The sequence below is a fragment of the Mytilus galloprovincialis genome, chromosome 11, assembly GCF_965363235.1.
Source record: "Mytilus galloprovincialis chromosome 11, xbMytGall1.hap1.1, whole genome shotgun sequence".
Lineage (NCBI taxonomy): Eukaryota > Metazoa > Mollusca > Bivalvia > Mytilida > Mytilidae > Mytilus > Mytilus galloprovincialis.
Window position 1 is genome coordinate 43,068,608 of NC_134848.1, and position 27,303 is coordinate 43,095,910.

At 31.4% G+C, this 27,303-nt stretch overlaps 1 protein-coding gene across 1 annotated transcript; it reads right to left on the reverse strand.

The window, feature by feature from the left end:
• Positions 1–6,401: 6,401 nt before the first annotated feature.
• LOC143051166 (uncharacterized) lies at positions 6,402–25,710 on the reverse strand. Its single transcript, XM_076224164.1, has 8 exons — positions 25,174–25,710; positions 24,463–24,626; positions 23,457–23,587; positions 22,440–22,542; positions 19,671–19,766; positions 17,529–17,660; positions 10,808–11,027; positions 6,402–7,058 (listed from the first exon to the last, which is right to left on the reverse strand). Exons 1-8 carry the CDS (start codon positions 25,373–25,375, stop codon positions 6,586–6,588), a joined length of 1,521 nt encoding a protein of 506 aa, XP_076080279.1. The 5' UTR covers positions 25,376–25,710; the 3' UTR covers positions 6,402–6,585.
• Positions 25,711–27,303: the final 1,593 nt, after the last annotated feature.

A 27,303-nucleotide genomic window follows, 5' to 3' on the forward strand; every position in this document is an offset into this window, starting at 1 on the left:
TTTACTAGCATAAATTCTTAAGTATAAAAGGTACATGTAGTAATGCAAAGCGTACCCCTACCTTGCAGTGTGTATGTCAGTCAGTTCATCAAAGACAAAAATAAAAGATTATGAAATCATTTATTACAGAAAGTTTCAAAAATAACAAATGCATATAAATTATATAAACTTTATATCAATCTTTAACAGTAACAAAAAAGTGGTTTGATCAACAAAACTCCTACAAAAATACTAACTACCGTACATGTACAATATTTAAAATATCACAGATGGAAATAAGTGTTGTATCAATGAAGATCAACAAATTTATTTTTCTTTTATTCATGATATACATCAAAACCTTTCAAATCTGAATTTTAAGAACCTCAGGAAGATAAGATAATTAATAAACAAGAACATTTTTTTTGAATGATTTGTTGATAAAAAATATGGATATATGGTTAATTTAATACTTTTTGAGTGAAACTAGGTAAAATATTAACAACAATGCGAGCACAATGAAATATGAAATTCATCATCATTATCACAGTCAAATAACAAGAAGTGATTGTAACAGGATGCTGTAAAAAATCTCCCAAACTAAAGCTCCCATATATCATTTGAAGTATTTTATTGTCAGATACAATTAGTATAGTTTACTTTAGGGTTGGAGATCTGAACTGTATACAAGTTTTCAAAAAAGGAGGGGATAGGCTTACCCCCGGGGACTTCACCTATATTTAATATAATTTGTTTTGCTATCTCTTATAAGAATTTATACTGCACTCGTTCTATTTGAGCAGTCAAAATATGTTGACCGTATATTTTTATGTCATATACAGTCACTGACATGATATCACTTTTTCTCATGAATATTTAAATAGAAATTTTCGAAATTATAATTAATTATTCATACGACCTATTCAACCTGTTCTTGTTTTCCATGTATACAACGACTCAAACTTATTTCTTTTGCAAATTTTATTAAAAAAACATTTCCCTTGTTAATATTTTTTGTCTGCAAACTATATAAATCATTATGTTCTATGCTTACTGTTGATATTTCAGTTCATTCTTAAACCAATTCGTTTACCATCGATAGCGAATTTCAACAGGTAATGTCGATTTCACCGGGTTGTATATTTCTCCGCCTGCATGATATGAGGCCTTTTTATAAAAGGGAGAAGTTCACCAATATTACATCAAATGATAACATTAACACATTCAACAACAATTGGAAATGTTTTTTTTTTAGATTGCAGTATAAAGACAATAATAGTGCATTGACTTGACATATCAACGATATAAGGATTCGGTTCGAAACGGGGAAATAGCTCGGCATAGCCTCGCATTTCCCCGTTTCTAAGCCTCATCCTTATATCGTTGATATGTCAAGTCAATGCACTATTATTGTCTATATATATGTCTAGGGATGGGGATCTCGTTCTTTTACAAGTATTCAAACATAAGGGGTGGGGGTGAACCCCCATATAATTCACCTATATTTCGGTTTAGTGTTCAATCCAAAATTATATATTGTTTAGGATGGGGATCTCGACCATTTACAAGTATTCAAACAATAGGGGGGGGGGGGGGATTGTGACCCCTAAAAACTTATATTTCATCTAATTTATTGTCTCATACAATAATATATATATGGTTTAGGGGTGGGAATCTCAATTATTTACAAGTTTTCAAACATGAAGGGATGGAGGGACCCCCAATGGACTCTCCCAGTATTTTGTTTAATGTGTTTTAATGTCCCATACAATATAAAAAAGAAGATGTGGTTTGATTGTCAATGAGACAACTGTACACAAGAGACAACTGTACACAAGAGACCAAAATGACACAGGCATTAACAACTATAGGTCACCTTACAGCCCTCAACAATGAGCAAAGCCCATACCCCATAGTCAGCTATAAATGGCCCCGATAAGACAATGTGAAACAATTCAAACCAGAAAACAAAAGGCCTTATTTATATAAAAAAAAAATGAATACAAGTGAACGTGGAAGACTATATATGGTTTGGAAGTAGGAATCTTGACTGTTTTCAAGTTTTTGAAGAGGGGACGGGGTAACATCCCTTTAATTTGATTTTTTGTTCCATACAAGAATATATATGGTTTAGGGGTGGGGATCCTGACCGTTAACAAGATAAAAGCACATTCTCAAATTGAAGGGGGTGGGGGTGACCCCCAAGGGATTTTTTTCCTATGACCAATTCTGAAGACTGCGTGTCTATCACTTAGTTTTCAAGTAATTTTCATTCGAAAATTTAAAAAATGAAATCCCATACGGTTCTATAGTCCTGCCTTTTTTTATGCCCCTCAAAATCCCCCTTAATAGACTCCAATGCACAAACAAAAGATTGATGGATGCCCTAGACATATAGTCTTACATTTTATGAAACTTTTAAAGTTTGGAAAACCGCTGTGGACAAGTTCTTCTTTAATGTGACAGAAGAAAAGAAAGAAAAGAATAATACCAGTAATAGAAATAAGAAGAACTGAGCAAAATCAATAAGTCTCCAAACTTTGTTTGGGCGACTTAAGGGGGCTCGCGGGTCTAAATCATTTTTTTTTATTTAATATAAGATTTCGCTATATTTTTCTATAAATTAACTTTATCTTATACCTAATAGAAAAATGAAATAAAAAAATGGGGTCACCGTTCAATTACACTCACAATCTGCCTTCGAGAAAAGCATACATTTTTGCTAAGGGCTATTCCATTTAAACATACATCAACCCCCAGGAAGGCACTATGACAATAGGGCAGCCACCCAGAGAAGCATTTTTACAAATTTTGAAGGATTGTCCTCATCAAAACTTTGAAAAGGGCACCCACCACTAGAAGTGGTTTCAAAATGCCTTCCTGGGGGTTGATCTATGTTTAAATGGAATAGCCCTAATGTCCTTTTTTTCTGTTGAATTATTAGGAGAAAAAGCGGTAATATAGAAATTAAAAAAGAACTAAATTACAGAATGGGTAAAATTTTACAATTATTTAGTTTATGTACAGCTTTTTCGAAAATAACAATAAAAAATATAGGTCATCGATGAGTTAAAAAAGATATCTAAATTTTAATGCCAAAATATGGCATTTTTGCACCCAAGGGAGATAATTTGGAGCTTTTTCAATGATATCTACATTCTAAAAGTCACCTGGGGCCAACACGTATTGATTTGTTGGAATAAGTTTTGTACCATATGATAATGTAACAACTTCTTAAGGTAATTAATAAAATTTGTAATGAAAAATAAACGTTTGATTTTTTTCTAAAAATTTTATACCTGTCAGCCTCCTTAATCAATCGCAATAAAAAAATCTTTTTAAAAATAAGTGGTCCTAGAAGGCACTAGTCTAGATAAATAAGCAATTTAATTTTTTTTCTATTGAGCCAAAAGACAAACGATTCCCATTATACATATTGGCGCAGAACACACATCGACTGATATATATAAAAAAGAAGAGGTGGTATGATTGCCAATGAGACAACTATCCACAAAAGACCAAAATGACACAAACATTATCAACTATAGGTCACTGTACGGCCTTCAACAATGAGCAAAGCCCATACTGCATAGTCAGTCATATAGTTTTGTTGGTTAATTTTGTGAGGTTTAAATTTTTGGCTTATAAAATATAGGCACATTTAGATAGCTTAGTTATTTCAGGAAAAAGAAGACTTTTTTCCAATTATTTTGTTCATTTGTGAACAGTGACATGTTCAACTTTAACTTTTTAAAAATGCATGATTTTGGTGGATAGAAAAGCTGTATATAGAAATGGGATAATGCACAGTTATATTCAAAATATCTAAAACTGACATACATTGTTTTCTAATGAATTTCATGATATTGTTTCAAACAAAAAAGTGTACATTTATAATAAAATATCTAAAATCTTAAAATGTATAAAGTGTACACATGTACAAAAAAAAATATACTGAGCTGCTAAATATGATCATGATGATATCATCTTAAAAAAAGGTTATAACTATTTTCATTTTGATTGCAATGAATATTAATGGCATACAAGGTTATAATAATGGTATTTGATATTTACCTTTTAGTAATTTTGAAATGTGATAAAAATTGTTTATCTATTCATAGTTCTGAGTAATTCTTTCCTTAATACAAATTGAGTCTTACAAACAAATGACAGTGAAGAAAACAACATCAATTTTGAAAATTAAGAACTTTGTTAGTACCAATTATTTAACATACATGTAGTTCATTAAAGATAACTTTTACTCATACTTATTAAATCTTAACAATAATTAAACAATTGGTGGATGGATATAAAACAATAAAATGAGATACTCAAAACAAGTTTTCACATTTATCAATAGTCTGCGTTTTCAAAATATCATTCTATGTTTACCACTGTTTGTTTATTTTTTATTTATACAGAATTTCAAAAAAAATTGATATAAAATATTATGTAAAATACTTTAAAAAAAATTGCAGTTAAGAGAGAATAAACCAGATAAATAAATACTAGAAGCCTTATTCATGATTAAAAGTGTCACTGTTGAGTCTTTTGTTGAAGTATTATTGCAAACCCAATTAAATTTTTCCACAGTTTCACTTGATAGTTACCTGTTAAAACTTTTATGTCTCAAAATATAAAAGATTGAAAAAAAATATTATCAATATTGAATAAAAACACAAAATCGAATGCAGTTTATTTAATTTAAAAAATGATATTACTATCTATTTAGCAGTTATTTTTTTTAATCAAGTAAATGAATAGAAGAGTGATATCTTAAGGTGGTACCTAACACTACAGGGAGATAACTCTGTAAAAATCAGCTAAACTTTTTAATCACATTGTTTGTTAAGGAAATGTTATGCTTCTCGATGATTAAAATAAGTGTTTGTCAAACTGCTATATAACCAATTATTTTTTTCTGATAAAGTGGTTGGTTCAAATTTTTTAAAGTTTTTATATTTTTTTCAAAGGGTAAAAGGTAACATTTTGTCAAAATTTTATGAAAATTAAACGACCCAAATTAAAATTAGCCAAGGTGTTGGGTAACCACCACAAGAAGAAACTCAAAAGGTCCAATTGAAAAAACTACGCAGGATACAATAGCTTTAAGTGTACTTGTTCATTGGAACAAAAGAAGTGCCAAAAGTTTAAATCAACTATCAAATAATTGGTACATTAGAGTGTATGTTTCATTATACATGTAATACATTATTTGATGGGCTATTACTGTAAATCTCCCATTATTCCTTAAGAATTGCATTTAAGAATTGAATGCTTCTTTTTGTAAATTTATTGGGGTGTAAAAGCATTGACCGAAGTACATTTTGTATGAAACGCAGAAGCGCTTCATACTAAAAATGTGCACACGGTCAACGCTTTTACACCCCTATAAAGTTACAAAAAGAAGCATTCAATACTTATAATTACATTTTTTAGCTATGATCATGAAAATACGAATTTTATAAATTTTGTATATGATTCACCTGTGCACTTTATTGTGGGACCACGTGCTATCATGAATGAAAAGTTTTATTGAGTGATGCAATTGCTTACGGAATAACAAGTGATGTGTCGTTAGCCAATCAAAATAAAGTATTATAATGAAACAAACATCTAATGTAATTATTATGCAATAAATTTATCATTCCGGAAATAAAGTGCACAGATGAATTAAATCAAAACTGATAAAAGGAGTAGGTCCGGTAAGACCCCTTTTTGGCCCCAAAAAATAACAGTTTTACAAAATTGTTAAAATGTAAACTTTTAGTTATTTATTGGACAGTTAAATGGTTCTGCTACATAAATATGGGCAGTTTTTGACAATACAATGCACATATATCGGGTTGTAGCACTATTAAGTCATGCTAAATTACGGAAAACTTCAAAATTCTATCATTTAAGTTAAATTTTAGATGGTTTCCGTGTAAAACGAAAGTGGCCGCATTCGTGTTCATCCTTAATATTGAAATGTAAGTTGTATTTCATGATAATACATAACATATATAAAGGTTGTGGATGAACACGGATGCGGCCACTTTCTTTTTTGACAAAAACCATCTGAAAAGTGTCGTTTTTTGGCAGATTTGAGAGATTTTTCATATTTGAGCTTGAATTGGACCGTTTTTAATGACTAAATCAATTAAAATCTTTCACATAAATTAATTGAATCAAGTGAAATAGACACTTAAGTGTTTAAAAAGTGGTCAAAATCTTTCGTCAGATGAAACTGAAATTTGAGGCCAAAATGAGTCCTTACTGGACCTACTCCTTTGTGTTTTATTATCCTAGCTAAAAAATGTAATTATAAGTATTGAATGCTTCTTTTTATAACTTCATAGGGTTGTAAAAGTGTTGACTGTGCGCACATTTTAAGAATGAAGCGATTTTGCGCTTCATACAAAATGTACTTTAGTCAACGCTTTTACACCTCAATGGAGTTACAAAAGGAAGTATTCAATTCTTTAAATAAGTGAATCTGTGGAAAAGTTGCATTGGGTTGGTAATACATGTACTCACATCATTGTCTATATGCCAAAGATAGACATATTTTTAAATGCATTGAATATACAAATTTGTAAACACAAATGGTTAATTGGATTTGAACTATAATTGAGACATGGGAGTTTCTGGAATTATCAAGCAGCTTAATGGGCACTGAGTTTCAGCACATGATGCTGAAATAGATTCAAATGATGGTGTTTCACTGGAAACCAAAGAACAATCTTTACCATCATTTGAATCTATTGCAGAATAATCATCAATAATACCTGATTCATCTAATGTAGCAACTAAATCTGAACAATCATCAATTGTGTCATCACAAACATCCATTCTATCAACAATATATACATTTAATTTGTGCTTAATTTTACATAGTTCTTTTTTTAATGTCAATTTGTGTTTGTTTATCAATTTTTGAACATGAAAATTATTGTGAATGTCACCACTACATCCTGGTATCTGAATGGTTATATCTATAGTTGATGACGCAACATCATATGGTATTACTGCTTCATTTTTTGCCCCCTCACAAAAATCCAGAAACAACTTTGGGACTGTTTTACCAATTGCAAGTGCTGAAAATAAAAGTGGAATAATATTATAATTGCACAGCTTCATTTGAATATAATTCATTAATGTTCGTAGCATAAGGGGACGACCATTTGATATTCTGGGGGGGGCCAGGAGGATTTTGAAAATAAATAACTCAGCCTTGATAATCACAAAAATAAATGGTTTGTTCTGTGGTAGTTTGAAAATAAATAACCTGACTTGCAATGTATTGAAAATAAATAACTCAGCAGGTCTATAGCTTCTTGGGCCTTCAGTGGTTCCAAAACCCTTCAAAAATTTTTTTGCCTCGCTCCGCTCGGCCAAATATGTTTGACAATACTTTGGAAACATGCTAGGAAAAAACAAACTAAATGAACTTTAATGTTATGTTTGTATGCTATTCGTGTATATTGCTTGGGAATATAGGAATATAAATGGTTCCGAATTTCGTGATTATACCAATTGTCTTTTATAATATACTTATTACTATGCATTTGTGTTTCGTTTGTCCTGTATCGGTATGTATTATCTTGAAATGTTTGTATACTATATTGAACACAAGTATGTGTCTGAGGTTATGATTGAAATCTTGAATCTTAAAATTTCTGCAGGGGATAATGATCTTTTCTGATTAAATGGTACATAATGACTTGACTATACATGTACATGTATTATTCATAATTGGTATAGTCCCTAGTGTTGACAGTGGGTTACTTGCCATTAATTTTTATACCCCTTCCAAATTTAGTTCTCCATGTTAATGCATCAAATTGCAAGTAGGGGGGTGAAATTACACTGTAAAAAAATTTGGGTCCAGAATTTTTAAGGAAAGTAGTGATTTGGTCCAGCTGAAAAAGGTTTAAAATTAGCACTTCAGAAGCTGTCAATAGATTTCAAGACGCCCTAAACATAAAATTGTCTATATTTTGAGTTAGAAGCGATGAAGTTTTCTATAATTTTGATATAATTTGTCCCAAAAGTAGTACAACACACTGTAAAAGTTTCTGTGAGAAAGCGCAGGTGGGATTTTTTTTAATTTTCATTTATGTTCTAAAAGAAATGCACTACGAAATAATTCTGGTCTCGGACCAATTAACAAATATTTAAAAAATTGTATGTTTTCGAATATCATAAATATAGTTGAAAATGAATAATCAGTCCCTTGCTTTAATGAAAATGAAAATTCTTGCTTCAATAGTGCAGAAAATGAATAATCTGTCCTCTCAGTTTACGAAAATAAATAACCGATCAAAAACAAATCCTCCTGCCCCCCCCCCCCCCCCCCCCAGAATATCAAATGGTCGTCCCCTAATAGAAAGACCTTTGCAAAATTAACTTTTCAATTGCCATGAAATATTGTTCAATTCAGTTGACAGAACTTTAAAGCCAAAGTTATGAAAAAGCGTCCATTTGACAGCAAAGTGTTAAGAAATAATAGATATTTTTCATTGGGGACATGATTAAGTCCTATCTATTTTTAAACTGTGTCCTCAAAGGGAGGTTATACACAGGTCATCAAAATGTTTTATTACATTGGTTGCAATGAATTACATCGTTTCCTTTTCCCAGTGAGATAATAATTGTTAATTTTACATGTGAAATCACTGTGGTTAATTCACTCTTTTGATAGCATAAATCAATAGGCCTTGTCAAGACCTTGACAACATTGGATCACAACAAATTGTTAATGCAAAAAAAAGATAAAAGTTCCTAACATTTTCTACTTTAGTTTCATAAAATAAAAGCAAATACCAATGTAAAATTTTTTATCCTATCCCAGGTTTGGGGGATGGTTAGGATCCCCTAACATGTTTAACCCCGGCTCCACATTTTGTATGCATTTGCCTGTTCCAAGTCAGAATCCTGTAATTCGGTGGTTGTCGTTTGTTGTTTGCCTGTCCAAAGTCAGAATCCTGTAATTCAGTGGTTGTCGTTTGTTGTTTGCCTGTCCAAAGTCAGAATCCTATAATTCAGTGGTTGTCGTTTGTTGTTTGCCTGTCCAAAGTCAGAATCCTATAATTCAGTGGTTGTCGTTTGTTGTTTGCCTGTCCAAAGTCAGAATCCTGTAATTCAGTGGTTGTCGTTTGTTGTTTGCCTGTCCAAAGTCAGAATCCTGTAATTCAGTGGTTGTCGTTTGTTGTTTGCCTGTCCAAAGTCAGAATCCTATAATTCAGTAGTTGTCGTTTGTTGTTTGCTTGTCCAAAGTCAGAATCCTGTAATTCAGTGGTTGTCGTTTGTTGTTTGCCTGTCCAAAGTCAGAATCCTATAATTCAGTGGTTGTCGTTTGTTGTTTGCCTGTCCAAAGTCAGAATCCTGTAATTCAGTGGTTGTCGTTTGTTGTTTGCCTGTCCAAAGTCAGAATCCTATAATTCAGTGGTTGTCGTTTGTTGTTTGCCTGTCCAAAGTCAGAATCCTGTAATTCAGTGGTTGTCGTTTGTTGTTTGCCTGTCCAAAGTCAGAATCCTATAATTCAGTGGTTGTCGTTTGTTGTTTGCCTGTCCAAAGTCAGAATCCTGTAATTCAGTGGTTGTCGTTTGTTGTTTGCCTGTCCAAAGTCAGAATCCTATAATTCAGTGGTTGTCGTTTGTTGTTTGCCTGTCCAAAGTCAGAATCCTGTAATTCAGTGGTTGTCGTTTGTTGTTTGCCTGTCCAAAGTCAGAATCCTATAATTCAGTGGTTGTCGTTTGTTGTTTGCCTGTCCAAAGTCAGAATCCTATAATTCAGTGGTTGTCGTTTGTTGTTTGCCTGTCCAAAGTCAGAATCCTATAATTCAGTGGTTGTCGTTTGTTGTTTGTCTTTCTCTTTTGAATAGATTTTGAATCCTTTTATATCATTTTTGTTTAATACCATCTTATAATCATCAGCACTGTTGTGCCAATTCTTAGACTTATATATATATTTATACTGCGCTCGGTCTATTTGGGCAGTCAAAATGTGTTGACTGTATATTTCTATGTCATATACAGTCACTGACCCGATATCACTTTTCCTCATGAATGTATAAATAGAAGTTGCCGAAATAATATTTAATTATTCATGACCTCTTCAACCTGTTCTTGTTTCAAATGCATACAACGATGCGTGGAACGCCTTGTTTATTTTACAATTATTGGAAAAACATATTTCATGTATTAATATTTTTGTGTTTGCAACCTATAAATCATTATGTTTAATGCTAATGGTTGATATTTAAGTCCATACTCAAACAATTTCGTTCAACATTGAGTATGGGTTTCCACAGGTGAATGTACATTTCATTGTGTTGTAAATTTCTCAGCAAGCATGATATGAGACTTTTTTAAAGGGGACTTCTGCCATATTTAAATAAAATAAATAACCTTTACGCATTACACAACAATTAAAAATATTTTATTTTAGGTTGCAGTATAAAGACAATAATAGTGCACAGCCTCGCATTTCCCCGTTTCTAAGCCTTATCCTTATATCGTTGATATGTCAAGTCAATGCACTATTATTGTCTACATAAATTTAGACTTGTCTTACTAATATCTGCTGCGTTTAAAAAAAAGTTTTTGAATATTAGGCTAAGTTTTCTTGTATGAATCAATTTACATTGTCATTTTGGAACCTTTAAAAGCTGTATGGTATTTGCTCATTATTGAAGGCCGTATGGTGACTTATATTCTTTAATTTCTGTGTCATTTTGTTCTCTTTTGGAGTTGTCTCATTTGCAATCATACCACATTTTCTATTTCTATATTTGCCCGACAGCTTGTTTTTATCATATGTATAATAATAGTTTATAACTTACTGCAAAATTCCTCTATCCTATCAAAATGGTTTGGATATAACACTCTGGCATTGTCTGCACTGCTATTTGTTATTTTAAAAAATATTTCGTTCAAAAGCATGATTTTCTTTTTCTTTTCTAGGGTTAGAACTGCTTTGCCAATGGTGTGGACGCCTTGATTAATTGTCTTCAGGGTTTTTAATTTACACCCTTCAGCTGTGCCCTGCAATGCTCTAAATATCTGAAAAACATGAAACCCATTTATTCTATGTATTAAAAAGGGTCAAAGTTTCAAATTCTAATGCAACAATGTTTGTAACGTTCATTTTGATTGGATAACGTCACTTTCTTACATGGCATCAATTGACAATTAATGCTATAGGACGTAAGAGCAGACAGCATATGACAGATTTTAAATACATGTTTTAACTTTGTTTTCTGTCACTTTCATTAGAATGGAGATAACAATATTGTATTTTAAGCTCTGACGGCATCAATTTTGGATTTGATGGTCGCAAATACTCGTTTACTGTCTCCGCTAACGTGTTGCCAGTAAACCTAATTTGCAACCATCAAATCCCCAATTAATGCCATCGGAGCTTAAAATACAATTCAGTTATCTCCTAATTGGCAGGTTGGTTTAGGGATCTTAATTAAACACTATTCTGAGTTTTGATAACCAGAAATTCTTTCAAACTAAGTTTCTGAGTCTGGATAACCAGAGATAAATTCTTTCAAAGTTCTATTCCATAATAGCATGTGCACAACTTAGAAAATTTACTTTGACATGGGTACAGGTTTCCAGAAAGTTGTAAATTTCTGGGCGCTAAATGAAATCTGAGGGATTTGTTTATAACACAAAATGTTTACCACCTTCATGCTTTAGATATATGAGTCAAGAAAAATGAAAAAAATCCTAAATGATGTTTGATCCTCTTTCTGATTTTTTTTTTTCATTGGCCTATACCTCAAAAACAAGTATACAGACCCTTGTTTTTTTCTGCGATTTTAGTTTCTTTATTTATATACTATCAATTTAACAGCCTTTCAAAAAGCTTGTTATTTTGAAATAATGCAGCCAACATCCTTAAATTACTCAAATGATGTTCATGCATATTATAAGTTTGTGAACTGCAAATGTGAAAAGTGTCATCAATATGCAATAATTAATAGAGTTCAAACTGCCCCACATTACTCATGATTTATCTATCCAAGGTAAAAGGATATTATATATACTATAAATGAAAGACATTTTTCTTGTTTTCAAAACAATTTATAGATATCTTAAAAGATTTAAGGCTTGAGAAGTGTAATGAGATTTCCTTCGTATTAAAATTTTCAAAGGGGTATAACCTGTTTAAAATATTGAATCAGTTCTGATTTCTTAAAGTATCTTATTGAAGACATTGCTAAGGTAAACCTATGATGTTTCATAAAATTCTTGCAAGAATCATACACATGAGTGCACTCACTAACAGCACAATTTTCCATATCATCTATATATCCTAAGGACACAAATCTTTAAGGAATAAATAATTGGCTTGAAAATTTGTCTGAGACATGGAGGGTGTGCACATGTAATAATATTAATTTCATAAAAATCTGACAAGAAAAGTACAAATAAGTACCGGTACTAATAATGCAATTCTTCATATGATCAATTTCCAAGGGTTATAACAAGTCTGTGCTGACTTTCAAACTGGACAAAGACATTGCTGATATAAACCAGAGGTTAACCTTTATGACATAAGTTTAATGAGAATTGTACACATTATAGAGTAATTATACTATTCATTTTTTTATGTCAAAAATAATTTCTTAGGCATAACTCTTTCAAAATAAATTAATTGGCACTGATTTTTCAGCTTGTCTAATTTAAAGCATTGGGAATATAAAACTATGATATAAGTTTCATAAAAATCTGTTAAGAATTATAAACAGAAGAGCACTTAAATGATACAAATTTTCATGTTAATAATGTTTCTAAATGGCATATCTTTGTTAAGAACAATTGATCAGCACTGGCAGTCTTTGCCAAACTGTTTAAGGGTTTGTCTGTCTGAAATTAGATTTTACATTTTTGTACTATTACTACATGTAGTAGTACTATATGTTCAATTAAAAAATCTGCAATTTCTGTCTGAAATTTTGTCGTTAACACAGAATTTTAGATACACTGCACTTCTCTTTTTAACATGTACAAGACATTGCTAACATAATCTTATAATATAAATTTAATAAAAAAAAACTGGCAAGAATTGTACACATAGGGGCAATAATATGTTCCAAAGGGGCATAACTTTTTTTTTAATAACGGATCAGCTCTAAATTTGACATTCTTTCAAGATATCCAATTTTTTATGGAAATATTCTTTATAAAGCACAAACATGTCAGTAGACACCTCAGAAACTAACAAAACCTTTGAATAGACTTATTAAGAAGGGATATAGTTACAAAACTGTTGTCAGGTTATAAAAGATTGCATATTTTGGCGTTAATATTGATTCACTTTTAGGGTCTTTGCATCGAAACTTAGCACATTTCTTCAAAAACCAGTGGTTGACATGACAGGGTTATGTTCTTCTCATATATGTTATGATGGTATGATACTAAACCCCTAACAAGAAGATTTTTTTTTAGCTAGGATCATGTAAACACGATTTTTATCAAGTTTTTATTTAATTCACCTGTGCACTTTATTCTGAGACCGTGTGTCATCATGAATGAAACGTTTTATTGTGTTTTTATGTAATTGCTTACGGAATAACATGTGATGTGCAGTTAGCCAATCCGAATTACGTATTATAATGAGACATACATCTAATGTAATTATATGATGAAATTATAATCTTTCAGTCAGTTTAATTGAAGTCTGGAGCTGGCATGTCAGTTAACAGCTATTAGTCTGTTGTCATTTTGTTTGTTTTCTTTGGTTACATCTAATGACATCACTCACTTGAACAGAATTTTAATGTGCGTATTGTTATGTGTTTACTTTTCTACATTGGCTACAGGTAAAGGGGGAAGGTTGAGATCTCACAAACACGTTTAACCACATTTTTGCGTCTGTCCCAAGTCAGGACCCTCTGGCCTTTGTAAGTCATGTGTTATTTTAATTTTAGTTTCTTGTGTACAATTTGGAAATTAGTATGGCGTTCATTATCACTGAACTAGTATATATATTTGTTTAGGAGCCAGCTGAAGGACGCCTTCAAGTTCGGGAATCTCTCGGCAGATTCTATTTCCAGACATTTTTTTAAATCTAGATATTGGGACAAGGAGCTCTGTAGCCTATCAAAATGTTTAGCTTATTCTGTTCCTGAAAACAAATATGCTCTTCCAACTTCAAGTATAAATTTTTGTTTCATCTAAGTAAACCATAAGGAGAAGTAAAAAATAATAAAATGCACTCATGGGATACCTTTGGCACATATTGCAAAGAATAGTTGCATTTGTTATCTTTTCTATGATTATTCAGTTTGGGTTATTTTGGGAGAAAACCGCAAAATAAGCTGTCTGGATATTGTTTCAGTCATCAGACGAACTTTTAAATCATACAAGACTTCCGGTTCTTAACTGCACATAATTTGCATAAGAGACCTTGGGGACATTGGGGATAATAATTTTAGCGTTGATAGAGACTATCTATATAATATAGCAGTGATTGCCGTTGAGAAAAACTTATTGATAGTTAATAGCAAATACACTTTATTTATAATATATGTATGTTAATACTTTCAACTTAATAGTATAGAGAGACTTGAAAATATTTGAATCTAACAGAAAACAAAAAAAATATCGGACTCAATTGTGAAAAAAAGGAGAGGGCTTAAAAAAATCGTCCTGTCTCCATGCACCTTGTATGAATTTTGATACCTTTTCTGAAATTCTCCAGATATAAAATCTTTTATAAAAACTCTCCATACAACATTTTACATACTGTCAACCAAGGTCTAAATGCTTGTGATTTCGCAGATGTGGTATAGTTACAATTGAATAATATTGAAAATTTCACATACATCATGTACATGTAACAGCAATAAAGATTGTTTATATTTCTTAAACTATGAGATGAGAATAAGAAGATATTTCTCTGTAAAAATGAGAAATAATTTATAATTATCTCCCTTTTAAAATTTAATACAATAACTTGAATATATTCATCAAGATCCTTAAGCTAAATACTGTAACTACATTTTTTTCAATTAATATTACTTTAGCAACTAAAGAGGAGTGGTGCTTACGAGAAATGTTACAACATCATATGCAACATTAAACTAGCTATATTCAATTATCTCCCTTGAGAAATTTTGGACCAGCATTGTTTTTCCTTCATGCTCATTCCAATATTGTGTACCATAACTGTGTAAAGTTTCAACAACAAAGTCAAATTAAGGAAAAGATGTGCTTACTTCAAACCTAAGGCACATATTGCAATATCAAACTAATAGTCCAGTCAGTCTAGCATAAAATTGACTCTAATCATAAAGTAATTGCAACAAAGATTTTAAAGTTTTAATCTTTAGCATTATACCCCAAATATACAAGAAAAATGTCCCTGACAATCTTACTTAAGGACGACTAAAAGAAATCACCATTCAAAAGTCCTACTGAGATTTGCATTGAATAGGGAGATAACTCTGCAAAAAAGCCTCTTTGAGTATAACAAACAAATCTAAAGGTGTTTTCATATCTTTTATCATGCTATTATCTAGATTTCGTAATTCATTATAGTTGACCATTTATTGAATTTTTCAACATATCAAGGTATTAAAAGAATCTCAAATTTGATCAAAATAATTAAGCATGTTTTCTTCTTTTTTTTTAGTTTAAAGTTTCTTAAAACAAGTAAGATCCTATATAATATAATATACAGATGTAAACAAAAGCAAATTTTCTCGCTTGAGCTGGAACAGCGAAAGTGAGAAAATTAATCGAGTTGAGATGACCAATGATAATCTGTTTATCACTATTTTACCTATGACCACGTTGTCAATTTCAATGTCAATTTCGTTAGAAACGCCACGTGGTCTCCTTAGTTTCTAGCGATAATTTTTCCATCTCAAGCGAGAAGCATGATATGAAAATTATCACAAAAAAAGATCAAAGGAAAAATGCACAAAATAGCAATAATCTATCATACTTTACATAAATTTTAAGAAAATCAACCAAAGACTGAACTTAAAAATAAGGACTAATTTTGGCGGAGTTATCTCCCTTTCCAATGTTATAAAAATACTGATTTTGAGTTTTCCTCAAGCTAAGATTTAATGGGACTTTTTCTGTGTATATTAAGGGCTTAATGCTATAGATTAGAACTAAAACATTTTCTGTTGCAATTAGTTCGGGTTAAATCTTAGTTTAACTGAATATTAGTGAATTCAGTTATCTCCCTTTGGAATATTTTCAACCAGGTTTATTTTACTTCGCTCGTGTCCTCAGTTCATAAACTGCTTGGCTATCGACCCCATTTAAATATGTTATGATGTAAATCTAAATTGATTTTTTCTAAACAATTGTGGATAACACACCTACTTTTGTTGTAGGAAATTTTTCCCAAGCAATCTTAATTAAATTGTCTGCTTTTAACAATTTTAATTTTAACCCTTTCACTGATTGCTGCCCTGACAGAAGCTACTCTGAGACGATGGCTTCCCTGGCTACTATTACTCAAGTGGGAGATCTTCATAATAAATGTCAATAAAAACTTGTTTATAATTATTTGTGTATTTATTTCATTCACTAACACCATTTTCACAGTTTTGTTCATGTTTTGACATTTTTTTCTTCATAAAATATTCAAATTTTCAAATTTTCGGCATTTTCCAAGTGAAATTCTCAAAATTCGGCTTTTTCACCCCAAATCGTACTTTTTTTAACCCAAAACGGCAAAATTTTGAAAAATTTTATGAGGCTGTACAAATTCCTCACACTGATCGATGTCCATTCCACGTGTTTTGTACATAAAACGACATTTTATGTCAAAAAAGTTTACTAGTTTGGCTTCAATTCTTCCATATTCTTTCAAAAAAAATGTTCCCTCATTTCAAATTCTCGTAAATTCCGTAAATTTCCTCTGATTTTGACACGGTTTTCAACAAAAGGAAGCGCCAATGTTTACACTTTCATCCGGGTTATTCATCAAAGAAAGATAACTCATGTTTGCACTGTTTAAGCGGGAAATATAAAAGAGGTATTCCGATCCCGGTAAAACGGGACTCATCGTCACCTGTCTGAAGCGTGAATCCCGGTAAACCGGGACTCGTCGGCGAAAGGGTTAAGCAAATTAGAAAAATACATCTGGAAGTAAAAGGTATCTTCCCAGTCTCTTTATATATCTCAGTTTCTCTGATTAGTCAAATTATATCGGAGTCATCTGATATTATTTAATTTTAAATGTAAGGTCCTGAGAGAGTCTGAATTTGTGTCTAAAAATAGAAACTCAAAACAATAAGACATACCAATGCTCGTTAGATCTTTTTCACGGTATCCTCTTATACAATTTTTTTCAAACTGGATGATACGTTCGATTCAGACAAAACCTTTTTTTTTTTAATTATTTTCATAATCAATCAACTACTGCTAGTTTTATTTTTTCCAATTTGGTGTTGTAAAGGAAACAATCTGTTGTTTTATTCCATATAAATTCTAACACCACTTGATTTTGATCCTGTTCAAATTCTGTAATATTTACATCAGATGTATGTCTATCAAATTCTTATCATTTAATTTTAAACTTACTTTTTGAGGGAAGCTCTTTGTAGGGCCATGCTTAGCCTCGTATTCTGTGAACATCTTGTTAACCTCCTCAAATGTTAACTCTTCATAACTTGCAACAGATGTAACTGTTGTAATGCTGTCTGCACTAACATCCTATAATAGAAAATACTCTCAATAAGAAAAAAAATGTTTATTGCGAACCATCCAAACACAAAATAAGTAGAAGTATCTGATGTAAGGCTTTGCCCTATATTTATGATGTAGACTCCACAATTTCCTTTTATAAACCTCAAAAAAAGTTCTGACTACAAAACAAAAACAAAAGCTGCAAAGTGGAATGGATGATGGAATATGTTATAAACGATTGTTTTATTGATTATAATGGTTCATAGGCGGATCCAGAGGGGGGAGGGGGCAAATTACACTTAACTCTCTCTCAACCTTTCCTTTTTTATATAGAACCTTGTGGTACAATGTTAGAGAGATCGATACACTTACAAACAAGTTACTGTTCAGAAACTACAAAAATGCTTGTTTTTGGCCTCTTAAATCCTAAACAATTATGGCACCATAACATTCAAAAGAATTCCAACCTCTTATGTGGCTTTAAAGATTGTGGTACAATTTCATAGCAATCTAAAAACTTATACACAATTAAGTAATTATCCTGTAACTAGAAAAATGCTTGCTTTTTGGACCCTATCTTCTAAATGGTTAGGACCATCACCCCAAAAACAAATCTCCTTCTTCCTTTTGTGGTATTAAACCTTCTAAAAAGATTACATAAACTAAAGCTATTGTACTGAAACCAAATGTGACTTCGGAAACAACAACATAGCATTATACAAAAATTTAGCAGTCATATAAACAGTGTATCCCAAACTATGCCTGACTGACAAAATAATCATTTGGTCCGACTGAACTTTTAGGATTTTATGGTAGTTTGGCATAGACTGGTAAAAAACTTGAACCACACACTTCCTTTGAAAAATATAGCAGTTTGACAAACATGAATTGTGATCTTCTAGAAGCTTTATATTCCCTCAACAATACAATGTGATTGAAATTTTCAGTTGTCTCCCTGTAGTGTAAGGTATCACCTTAAGCTGGGGCTTGACTGTGAAAAAACGGGGTGAAAATTTCATTGATAGGACTTTATTGGCGGATCCAGGGAGAGGGCAAAATGTCATTTGAAACTTTTTTCATAGTTCTGGACAGGATAAAAATTTACTCATGCAATTGGTCTTTGTTAGTCTTGTATCATTTCAACTTTTTGTTTCTTATGTACAATTTGGAGTTTAGTATGACGTTCATTATCATTGAGTTAGTATATATTTGTTTAGGGGCCAGTTGAAGGACAGGAACAGTTTCAAACATAATTTAGAAAGTTAACTTTTCCAAACCATGTTCATTATGTTTAGTGTTGATTTTTTTTGGTCGATTCGTCCATATCAAAATGATTTTCTTCTCTGATGAAGCTTATGATAGAAATATTTCATATTGAATGTACTAAATTTGGGGTCCGACGTCCGTGAACTTTTTACTCTTTGAACTTCTATTTGGGAACCACGTAAAAGGATCAACATAGGAATCTGTATTTTACTCCATTGTTGAAGCATATGATAAAAAGATCATAACATGACATTTTTCATATCACATGTATTATCAGCCCTCGAGCCTTGCGGCTCTTGGGCTGATATTGAACCTAGGGCTGATAATACATGCGATATGAAAAATGCCATGTTATAATCTGATATTATCCTTTAGCCATGTTTAAAATGTTTCAATTAATTTATGCTAGTATTACAAATATATAGAATTCAGTTTGGTTTGAAGGATGTATTTTGGTTATTTAGTAAATGTAAAATTTCAGTTATAAATACATATTATTCATATTTATTGGAACACTTTCTAAACTTGGTTTATAATTTGTATATGTGTAGATAAACATGATAAAGTATCGAAATTGGACAACTCATTTAATGCAGAAAATGGCCCACACTTAAGGCTTCTGGCGACTTAATCTTTACCCCGGTCGGCGATATATTGGTGTCCTTTTTTTCCTGCAACAATTGTATTGGTCATAACATTTGTATCTGCCTAGTTGTTTTAACAGCTGGATCCTTATCTGTAAAAAGTTTTATTAAAACATTCTTTACTCACTTTAAGGGTCATATCAGTGAGGTTTGCTGCCACTCTGTCTCTGAAACCATTTCCAGGGTTTCTAGTGAATAATTCTCTGGCTTGTAGCACTTTGTCCTGAAAAATAAACCAAATAAATAAAATTTAATACTGAAAGCTGAAGACAGAATATTTTTTTTTTTAAATCAGTTTCTTCCATCAATATATTTGGGCATAGAATTAAAAAAAGATGTAAGCATGTTGAAGGCACTAAGTTTTCCTATAGGTTACAATACACCATTAGATTTTATGGGCGCAGCCATTTTATGAGCATAACATGGTATTCAGAATTAAGAGTATGGCGAATCCTGATTGGTCGATATGTGCTCCCGTTATTTTTTATTTTTAGAGACTTCGTGCACTCTGCTTTATACAAAAGGCAAAATAAAAATTATTACGTAGCTCTAAAGGCACTGAGATGACTTTTCAACGCTAGGACAAGACCCGTATTTTTAAGGGCAAAATTGATAGGCATGGGAGATAAGTACAAAATACGCTAAGAAAAGCAACGCGATTCTATATTTTTTAGACCAAAAAATACTGTCCTAATAACTTTTCTTTGATTCTAGCAAGGTTTCGTTAAGAAAATCAACTTTCTAAAGTCTGTATCTCGAAAAAGGCTACCATTGTCGCCTATGGGGAAATTAATTGTTTATTTCAATCTTTAACCATCACCCAGATATTTTTTTTAAGAATCAGTTTCTTCCATCAATATATTTGGGCATAGAATTAGAAAAAGATGTAAGCATGTTGAAGGCACTAAGTTTTTCTTTAACCATCACCCAGATAATTGCAATTCTTATATTTTGTTCACCCTACAATAATTAAGGGATAATAATTATATTTTCCATCTGTGTGTTTCAGGTTAGAATGTTCATAGTTAAGATCATAAAAGTTTCTCTCAAATGTTGTACTGTGACATATAATTGATGAATAGTTGTCTCCAAAATCCCATGAGAACTGGGATCTATGAGATCAAAATTAATGTTTTAAAAAGTTGGTTTTGCATTTAAATATATAAATATTTGTCACTGATTTCATAAATCCTAAGTGTATCAACACACATGTATGTGCTGTTGTGATTTTAAATGGCACCTAGAAAAAAAAGGACAGTTACAGAAAATCAGAAAAGGACACTTTTAAAAACTCATGTATGACTTGAAAGGGAATCTAAGCCATAGGTCCACACTTACAAGCAGATAAATCTAGGTGGTTACAATAGTTATATTCATCTTACTACCTACACATGGTGACTATGTAAATTTGATATAGGGTTAGTATTACTTCCCCTTCAAAACAAAAAGACAGCACAACCCTTGTAAAAACAACACAGTGTTGACGGAAAATCTAAATTAAAGGACTCAACAGATGAAAAATTTGTTGATGAAAGGTTGAAATAAATTCATAAAATATAATTAAAGCTAACAAGATATTATTGTTGGCAACAAGCAGAACTTTACTTCTCTGCTTTGAGGCTCACGGGTACAAAAATTTCAGCAAAGAATAAAACATTATAAGTAATTACTTTATGACATGATACAAAAATTAACTAAATAATCGATTCGGTTTGGCTCCAGATGACTTTTAAAATGTTTATATATCATTGAAAAACCTCTAAATTATCTCCCTTTGGTGCAAATATGCTATTTTTTGGCATTGAAATTGAAATATCTTAACTCATTGGTGACTTATATTTTTTTATTATTGTTTTCAAATAAGCAATAATTGTAAAGTTTAAGCAATTTCTGTAATTAGATTCCTTTTTTATTTCGATATTACCTCTTTTTCTCCTATTAATTCAACAGAAAAAAGTACCTTTACAAAAATGTATGCTTCTTTCGAAGACAAATTTTGAGCATAAATGATCAGTGACCCCATTTTTTTTATTTTATTTTCCTATGAAATGAAAGTCATTTATAGAAAAAATTAACGAAATCTCATATTGAATAAAAAAAATTGATTTAGATCCGAGAGCCCCTTTTAAAACAAAAAACAAAAAAAGAAATATGGGAGTTTTCAAGACAAAGAAAATTGATATGAAATATTTTTTTGGAATGTACGAAATAAATTCATAAAACTGATTAAATGAAGTTCAAGTGAGTCATGTTTTGAGATTTCTGTCAGAAACCTTTGGTTTTAACCATTTGAATGATAAGCCATCTGTAAAAGTCTTATAAAATTTTTATAATCATTTTTTTTTTAATAGTTTCTTACAACTTAAACTTGTCCATGATAAAGCTATGAAAAGTCAAAAGAGAATATTTTTTTCGCCAAAATTTCAATGGTTAATATCTCACAAACAAGCACATTTAAGAAATAAATGATGCAAGCTATACTTTATTGTAGTTTAAACAGGGTAGGCAGAATATTATCATGATTATTTTTGCACCAGCAATAGTGAGGGCTAAAATAACACAAATATAATAAGGAATAAATGATAAAACTCAAGTGTAAATTGTTATAACCCTGTTGTATTTTTGCGCCTGTCCTAAGTCAGGAGCGATCTGGCCTTTGTTAGTCTTGTATTATTTTAATTATAGTTTCTTGTGTACAATTTGGAAGTTATTATGGCGTTCATTATCACTGAACTAGTATATAGTTTTTAAGTGGCCAGCTGAAGGACGCCTCCAGGTGCGGGTATTTCTCGCTACATTGAAGACCTGTTGGTGACCTTCTGCTATTATTTTTTTCTATGGACGGGTGATTGTCTCTTTGACACATTCCCCATTTTCATTCTCAATTTTATAATACCTGAAAAGTCATCTGCAATGTATCTAGACTTGCGTTGTGTTGGTTTGCAATTAATTTGGTCTCATCCACAGTTAGACAGCAAAAGACTTTAACAGTAACTGTCCTGGTAGTAAAGATATTTTAATAAGTTAATGTATGATTATAGAAATAAATGAGTGGGGAGTAGGAGAGGTCCTGGTCTCTATTTCCCAAATCAAGAGGTCTCTAATTTACAACAAATCAAATCCTGAAATCTCAAAATTTTGAATAAAAGAATACCTGGATCCTAAAAGGATCAATCCAAAAATCTTGAGCTTAAAAACACCCAATCATGTAGTCCTGATAAAGGTCCTATCCCCCCTCATATATAGTGTCTGTGTTAATAATCATATATATATATATATATTATAAATAATATGAAAAGGCTTTGGATCCATCAAACACATCTAACATTGCTGCATATATACTATATATGTGCCTGTCCCAAGTCTGAGGAGCCTGTTAGTTGTTGTTGCTGACTGTTTTTTTGTTATATAATTTCTATTATTGAAATCTGGCAGCTGTTTTGTCTCCTTTAATGTTTTTACACTACAACGTAGTAATTTTTGGACATGTATTGGCCACTTTGGGGGGCCACATATTATTGTTGGTGGCAGTACTGTGACCTTTAATTTGGTATTGGATGGAGAGTTGTCTCATCGACCATTATACCACATCTTTTTTTAGTTTTTTTTTATTCTGAATTGTTAAAAATTGAATGATGACCTTGAAATATAGTTTCTAACATTCATTAAATTTTGTCTCTACAAACTTTTAAATGACTCACCACAATTAATTACCAAATCTTATTTTTAATGTATTAAGTTTAGATTCATCATATTCATCTTCATTGACCTCTACAGTACAGTCAAAAGTACCCATTGTTTTGTATTCATAACACATACTTAAAGATACAGTTAACACTGTTAAAATAAAACATGTCATTATGTAGCAATTTCTAATTGTTTAAAGATATAAAGAATGAATGTGATTACTTACTCAAAGCTTGAAAATCTACTAGGATTTTCAGAAAACAAGTCCTTTATAGCACATCTCAAATGATTTCCACCAATACTTAGCAACTTATATTCTACCATCTTTTCTGCCCTAAAGTCATCAATGTTCTTTAACTGAAATATAAAAAGTCATAAACTGAATTGGGCAATATAAATAGAATTTAAACTTGATATATATATATAAGTTTATGTGATCTGTGTTGAAAAAAGAAATCAGGGTACCCAAAGTATATACTTCACTTTTTGGCCATTTTGGATCATTGTTTGAATATATTGCTTTCTTTGCCCTGGTTTTTTCATTCATAATAGATAGATCTTTTATCATATTTAAATTAATAAATTTATAAAACTTCATTAAAAAGAAAATGTTTATAGCTCTTATGATATTTTTATCAGACCCCCGACATGATCTGAAGAGACCAATTCGCAAAGATATAAAAGTAAGAATCACACAGCTCGGAACAAGACTAGCATGGAAATGGTAGTCAAATCACTATACCAAAACTAAAGTTGGGATTCAAAATGTCCATGACAATGCCCTTGTATTGTGCTTATATTAAAAATGAAGATGTGGTATGATTGCCAATGAGACAACTCACCTCAAGCCACCATATGACACAGAAACTAACAACTATAGGTCATAGTATTGCCTTCAACAAAAATCAAATCCTATACTGAATAGTAAGCTATAAAATTATTTGAAATGCCAAATGTAAAACAATTCAAGGAAAAAAACTAAAGATATAATTTATGAACTATCAAATGATGAAAATAATGCAATTCAGTTATATTTATTTAACATTCGTTGTGGCAAGTTGGCCCCTAGTTTGAAAATGTTATATTTAGTTGTTATTCAAGTGTCAAAATACCATGGTGAAATTACAAAAATAGTTAATATTTTCTTCAACATTATCTTTCAATAAGGCAAAATTGACTAAAAAAACAGACATCACATTTTAAGAAATAAAAAAAAGTGATTTTATATTCACCTGTTTTGGATCTATCAAAACAGGAAATATTGTAGTGGCTCCTAAAGGTGTTGATGTCTTTCTTATACTTTCTTTGATTGCACCAACCCACTTTTCACTAGTAGGTCTCACTAGATATTTGGTTGGGGGTTCCTCTAGCAGACTGGCTTTGACGGTGTATTTACCTACAGAATTAAAGATTGTGATACAAAAGTTTAAAAGATTATATTTTGGAATTACATCTTTAGAAGAAGAAAAAATAACATGAACAATGATAAAATAATGTACTAAGAAAAATGTCAATCAATTCTTAATTCCAAGGGATACAAGTTATAATGATCTGTTTTGCAATTGTTTATTGTCTTCTGCATGTATCATACTTTTGTATTTTTATGTTTTATAAACCTTGGTTGTAACATCAAGCCTTTAAAAAATTCAAATAATCAACAATGTTTTGGCTAATTAACATTGAAGTATGGTCAATTCTACTGCATTCAAATTCTACCCAAACACCTAATTGAATTGTTTAACTAAGTATGCAGTTTGTAGTCTTTGTACAATGTCAGATATATTATATAAATAAAAAAGGAGATATGGTATGATTGCCAATGAAAAATTAATTAACTCTCCATAAGAGACCAAATGACATAGATTTTAACAGCTCCCCCACTCCTAAAAAATGAAAATAAACATTTGATTCAAGTAAAATTCTCCAACTATAAATATTTTTACCTAAGAACTTGTTGCTGAGTTCTTTCATGCTGTTGGTATCCACTTCTTCAAGTTCTGTGACATTACCAAGGTTCACATCAGGGGTGATCATGGTTGTGGACTTTCTTTTTTTTGCTGTGGTGCGTCTCTTTAAATTCAAGTTGCACAAAGATGTAAGTGAAGCACAAAATCTTGAGTTGGTGGTATTGTCCACTTTCATCATTCCAGTCTCAAATTGGTCTCTTGTTAACCTCTTCCCCACTTTTTCTCCATCAAAATGAAACTATAAAATAGAAGAAATGTTATTAAACAAAAGTGAATAGGCTCAATTGTTCAGAATATTCAGTTATCGTCCTTTGATTTAAGATAAGTCGCTAGTGTGAACAGTGTGTTACTTTCCAGTTTTTAGCTCACCTAGCTCAAAGAACCAAGTCAGCTTACTCATCAGTTGGCATTCATTGTCCGTTGTTGCTAACTTTTACTAAAATCTTCTCCTCTGAAACTACTGGTCAAAATCTAACTGAACTTGGCCACAATCATCATAGTATAAAAAAAGTGTCTTGTGACCTGGCCAACTAACAAAGATTGTCACCATGGCTAAAAAGAGAACATAGGTGCAAAATGTAGTTTTTGTCTTTTATTCTGAAACCAAAGCATTTAGAGCAAATCTGACATGGATAAAAGTGTTCATTAGGTCATTATCTATCTGTCCTGAAATTTTCAGATAAACCAGACAACCTGTTGTTAGGTTTCTGCCCCTGAATTGGTAATTTGAAGAACAATTTGCCCTGTTTGGTTATTAGCTTGAATATTATTATAAATAGAGATCAACTGTAAACAGCAATAATGTTCAGCAAAGTAAGATCTACAAATAAGTCAACATGACCAAAATGGGCCATTCCAGTTAATTTCTGACGGGATGGATGGGGAAATTTTTGTTCATACCTATCAGAAAAAAACATCATGAAAAACTACAACATCATGAAAAACTACCTATCAGATCTATAAATTAAGACCTAAAAACATCATGACAAACTACCTATCAGATCTATAAATTAAGACCTATCAGATGTACAGTTTCTGTTCATATTGGGTGGATGGGCTTTCATGGGAAAAATTGACCTATCAGAATTTTTACTGCAAGGATTGTACCCATCAGAATTTTAAATCCAATACCAGGTAATGCATTATACGAAAGTGTCTACATTCCAAAGCACCCCATAGATATGAAATAGGTATTTTTTGCAACCCCTAAGATGTAATTATTTTTAATTATTTACTGTTGCAAGACCCTCAGAAATTGTTGCGTAAAAGTGTACCTGTGAGATGAAAAAACCCAAAATTTCACCCCTAAGATGTATAAATTTTACACCCCTCAGAAAGGACCATCCATCCCCCATTATCAGATATTAACTGGAATGGCCCAATGGTCAGTTGACTCCTTAAAAGTAATTACCCTTTATACCCGTACAGAAATTGCTAACAAAAGCACATAAGTTTCACATGTGAAGCACATGAGATGCAAGTAAGAATTGTATGCAAATCAGGTTACTCATATGTGCAGTTTGGTAGTTCATATGTGCCCACAAAAATCTAACATAATGCTCACATGTGCAATTCAAACCTCAGGTGAGCTTTTATCATCCATGTTAGTTTTATGTTAGTTTTGTACTTTGAAAAGTTTGTCCATTCTTCTAACCATTCAAAACTAACCTACATCATTGCTCATATGAGCTTTTTCAAAATGACATGCCCAGTCATGTACTTCCTGTAAATTCAAATTCATGAAAAGCATGCAATAAATGAAGGTAGATGGATTATGGAAAATGTTAAGTCCTATATTGTGCTATTTGAAGAAAGGCATTGTTGAAATCTGATAAAACCAGTGTGGCTGTGGTTAATTATTTGTAAGTTATCATTTCTATTTCATTATTTTCATTTTTGTGTCAGATTTTGAAATATATTACAATTTTAACTCCTTTATGGGAATATATATACAGGTTGCTTCAAAATAAGTACTACATGTATAAAGATTTTTCCTTTTAAACTTTTTGAAATACAGTACTTATTAATCAAAGGCATTCATTGTGTACTAAACTTGCAAGTCCCTCTATTAGTTTTATAATGTAATGTTATGTTTTTAGTCATGAT

Excerpts from the sequence above, each read along its gene's own strand:
- LOC143051166 (XM_076224164.1), bottom strand. The coding sequence starts at position 25,375 with ATGATGAAAGTGGACAATACCACCAACTCAAGATTTTGTGCTTCACTT. Across the intron at positions 19,767-22,439 it reads CATTGCAGATGACTTTTCAG|GACAAAGTGCTACAAGCCAG; the intron begins GTATTATAAAAT and ends TTTATTTTTCAG. Across the intron at positions 17,661-19,670 it reads TCACTGATATGACCCTTAAA|GATGTTAGTGCAGACAGCAT; the intron begins GTGAGTAAAGAA and ends TTTCTATTATAG.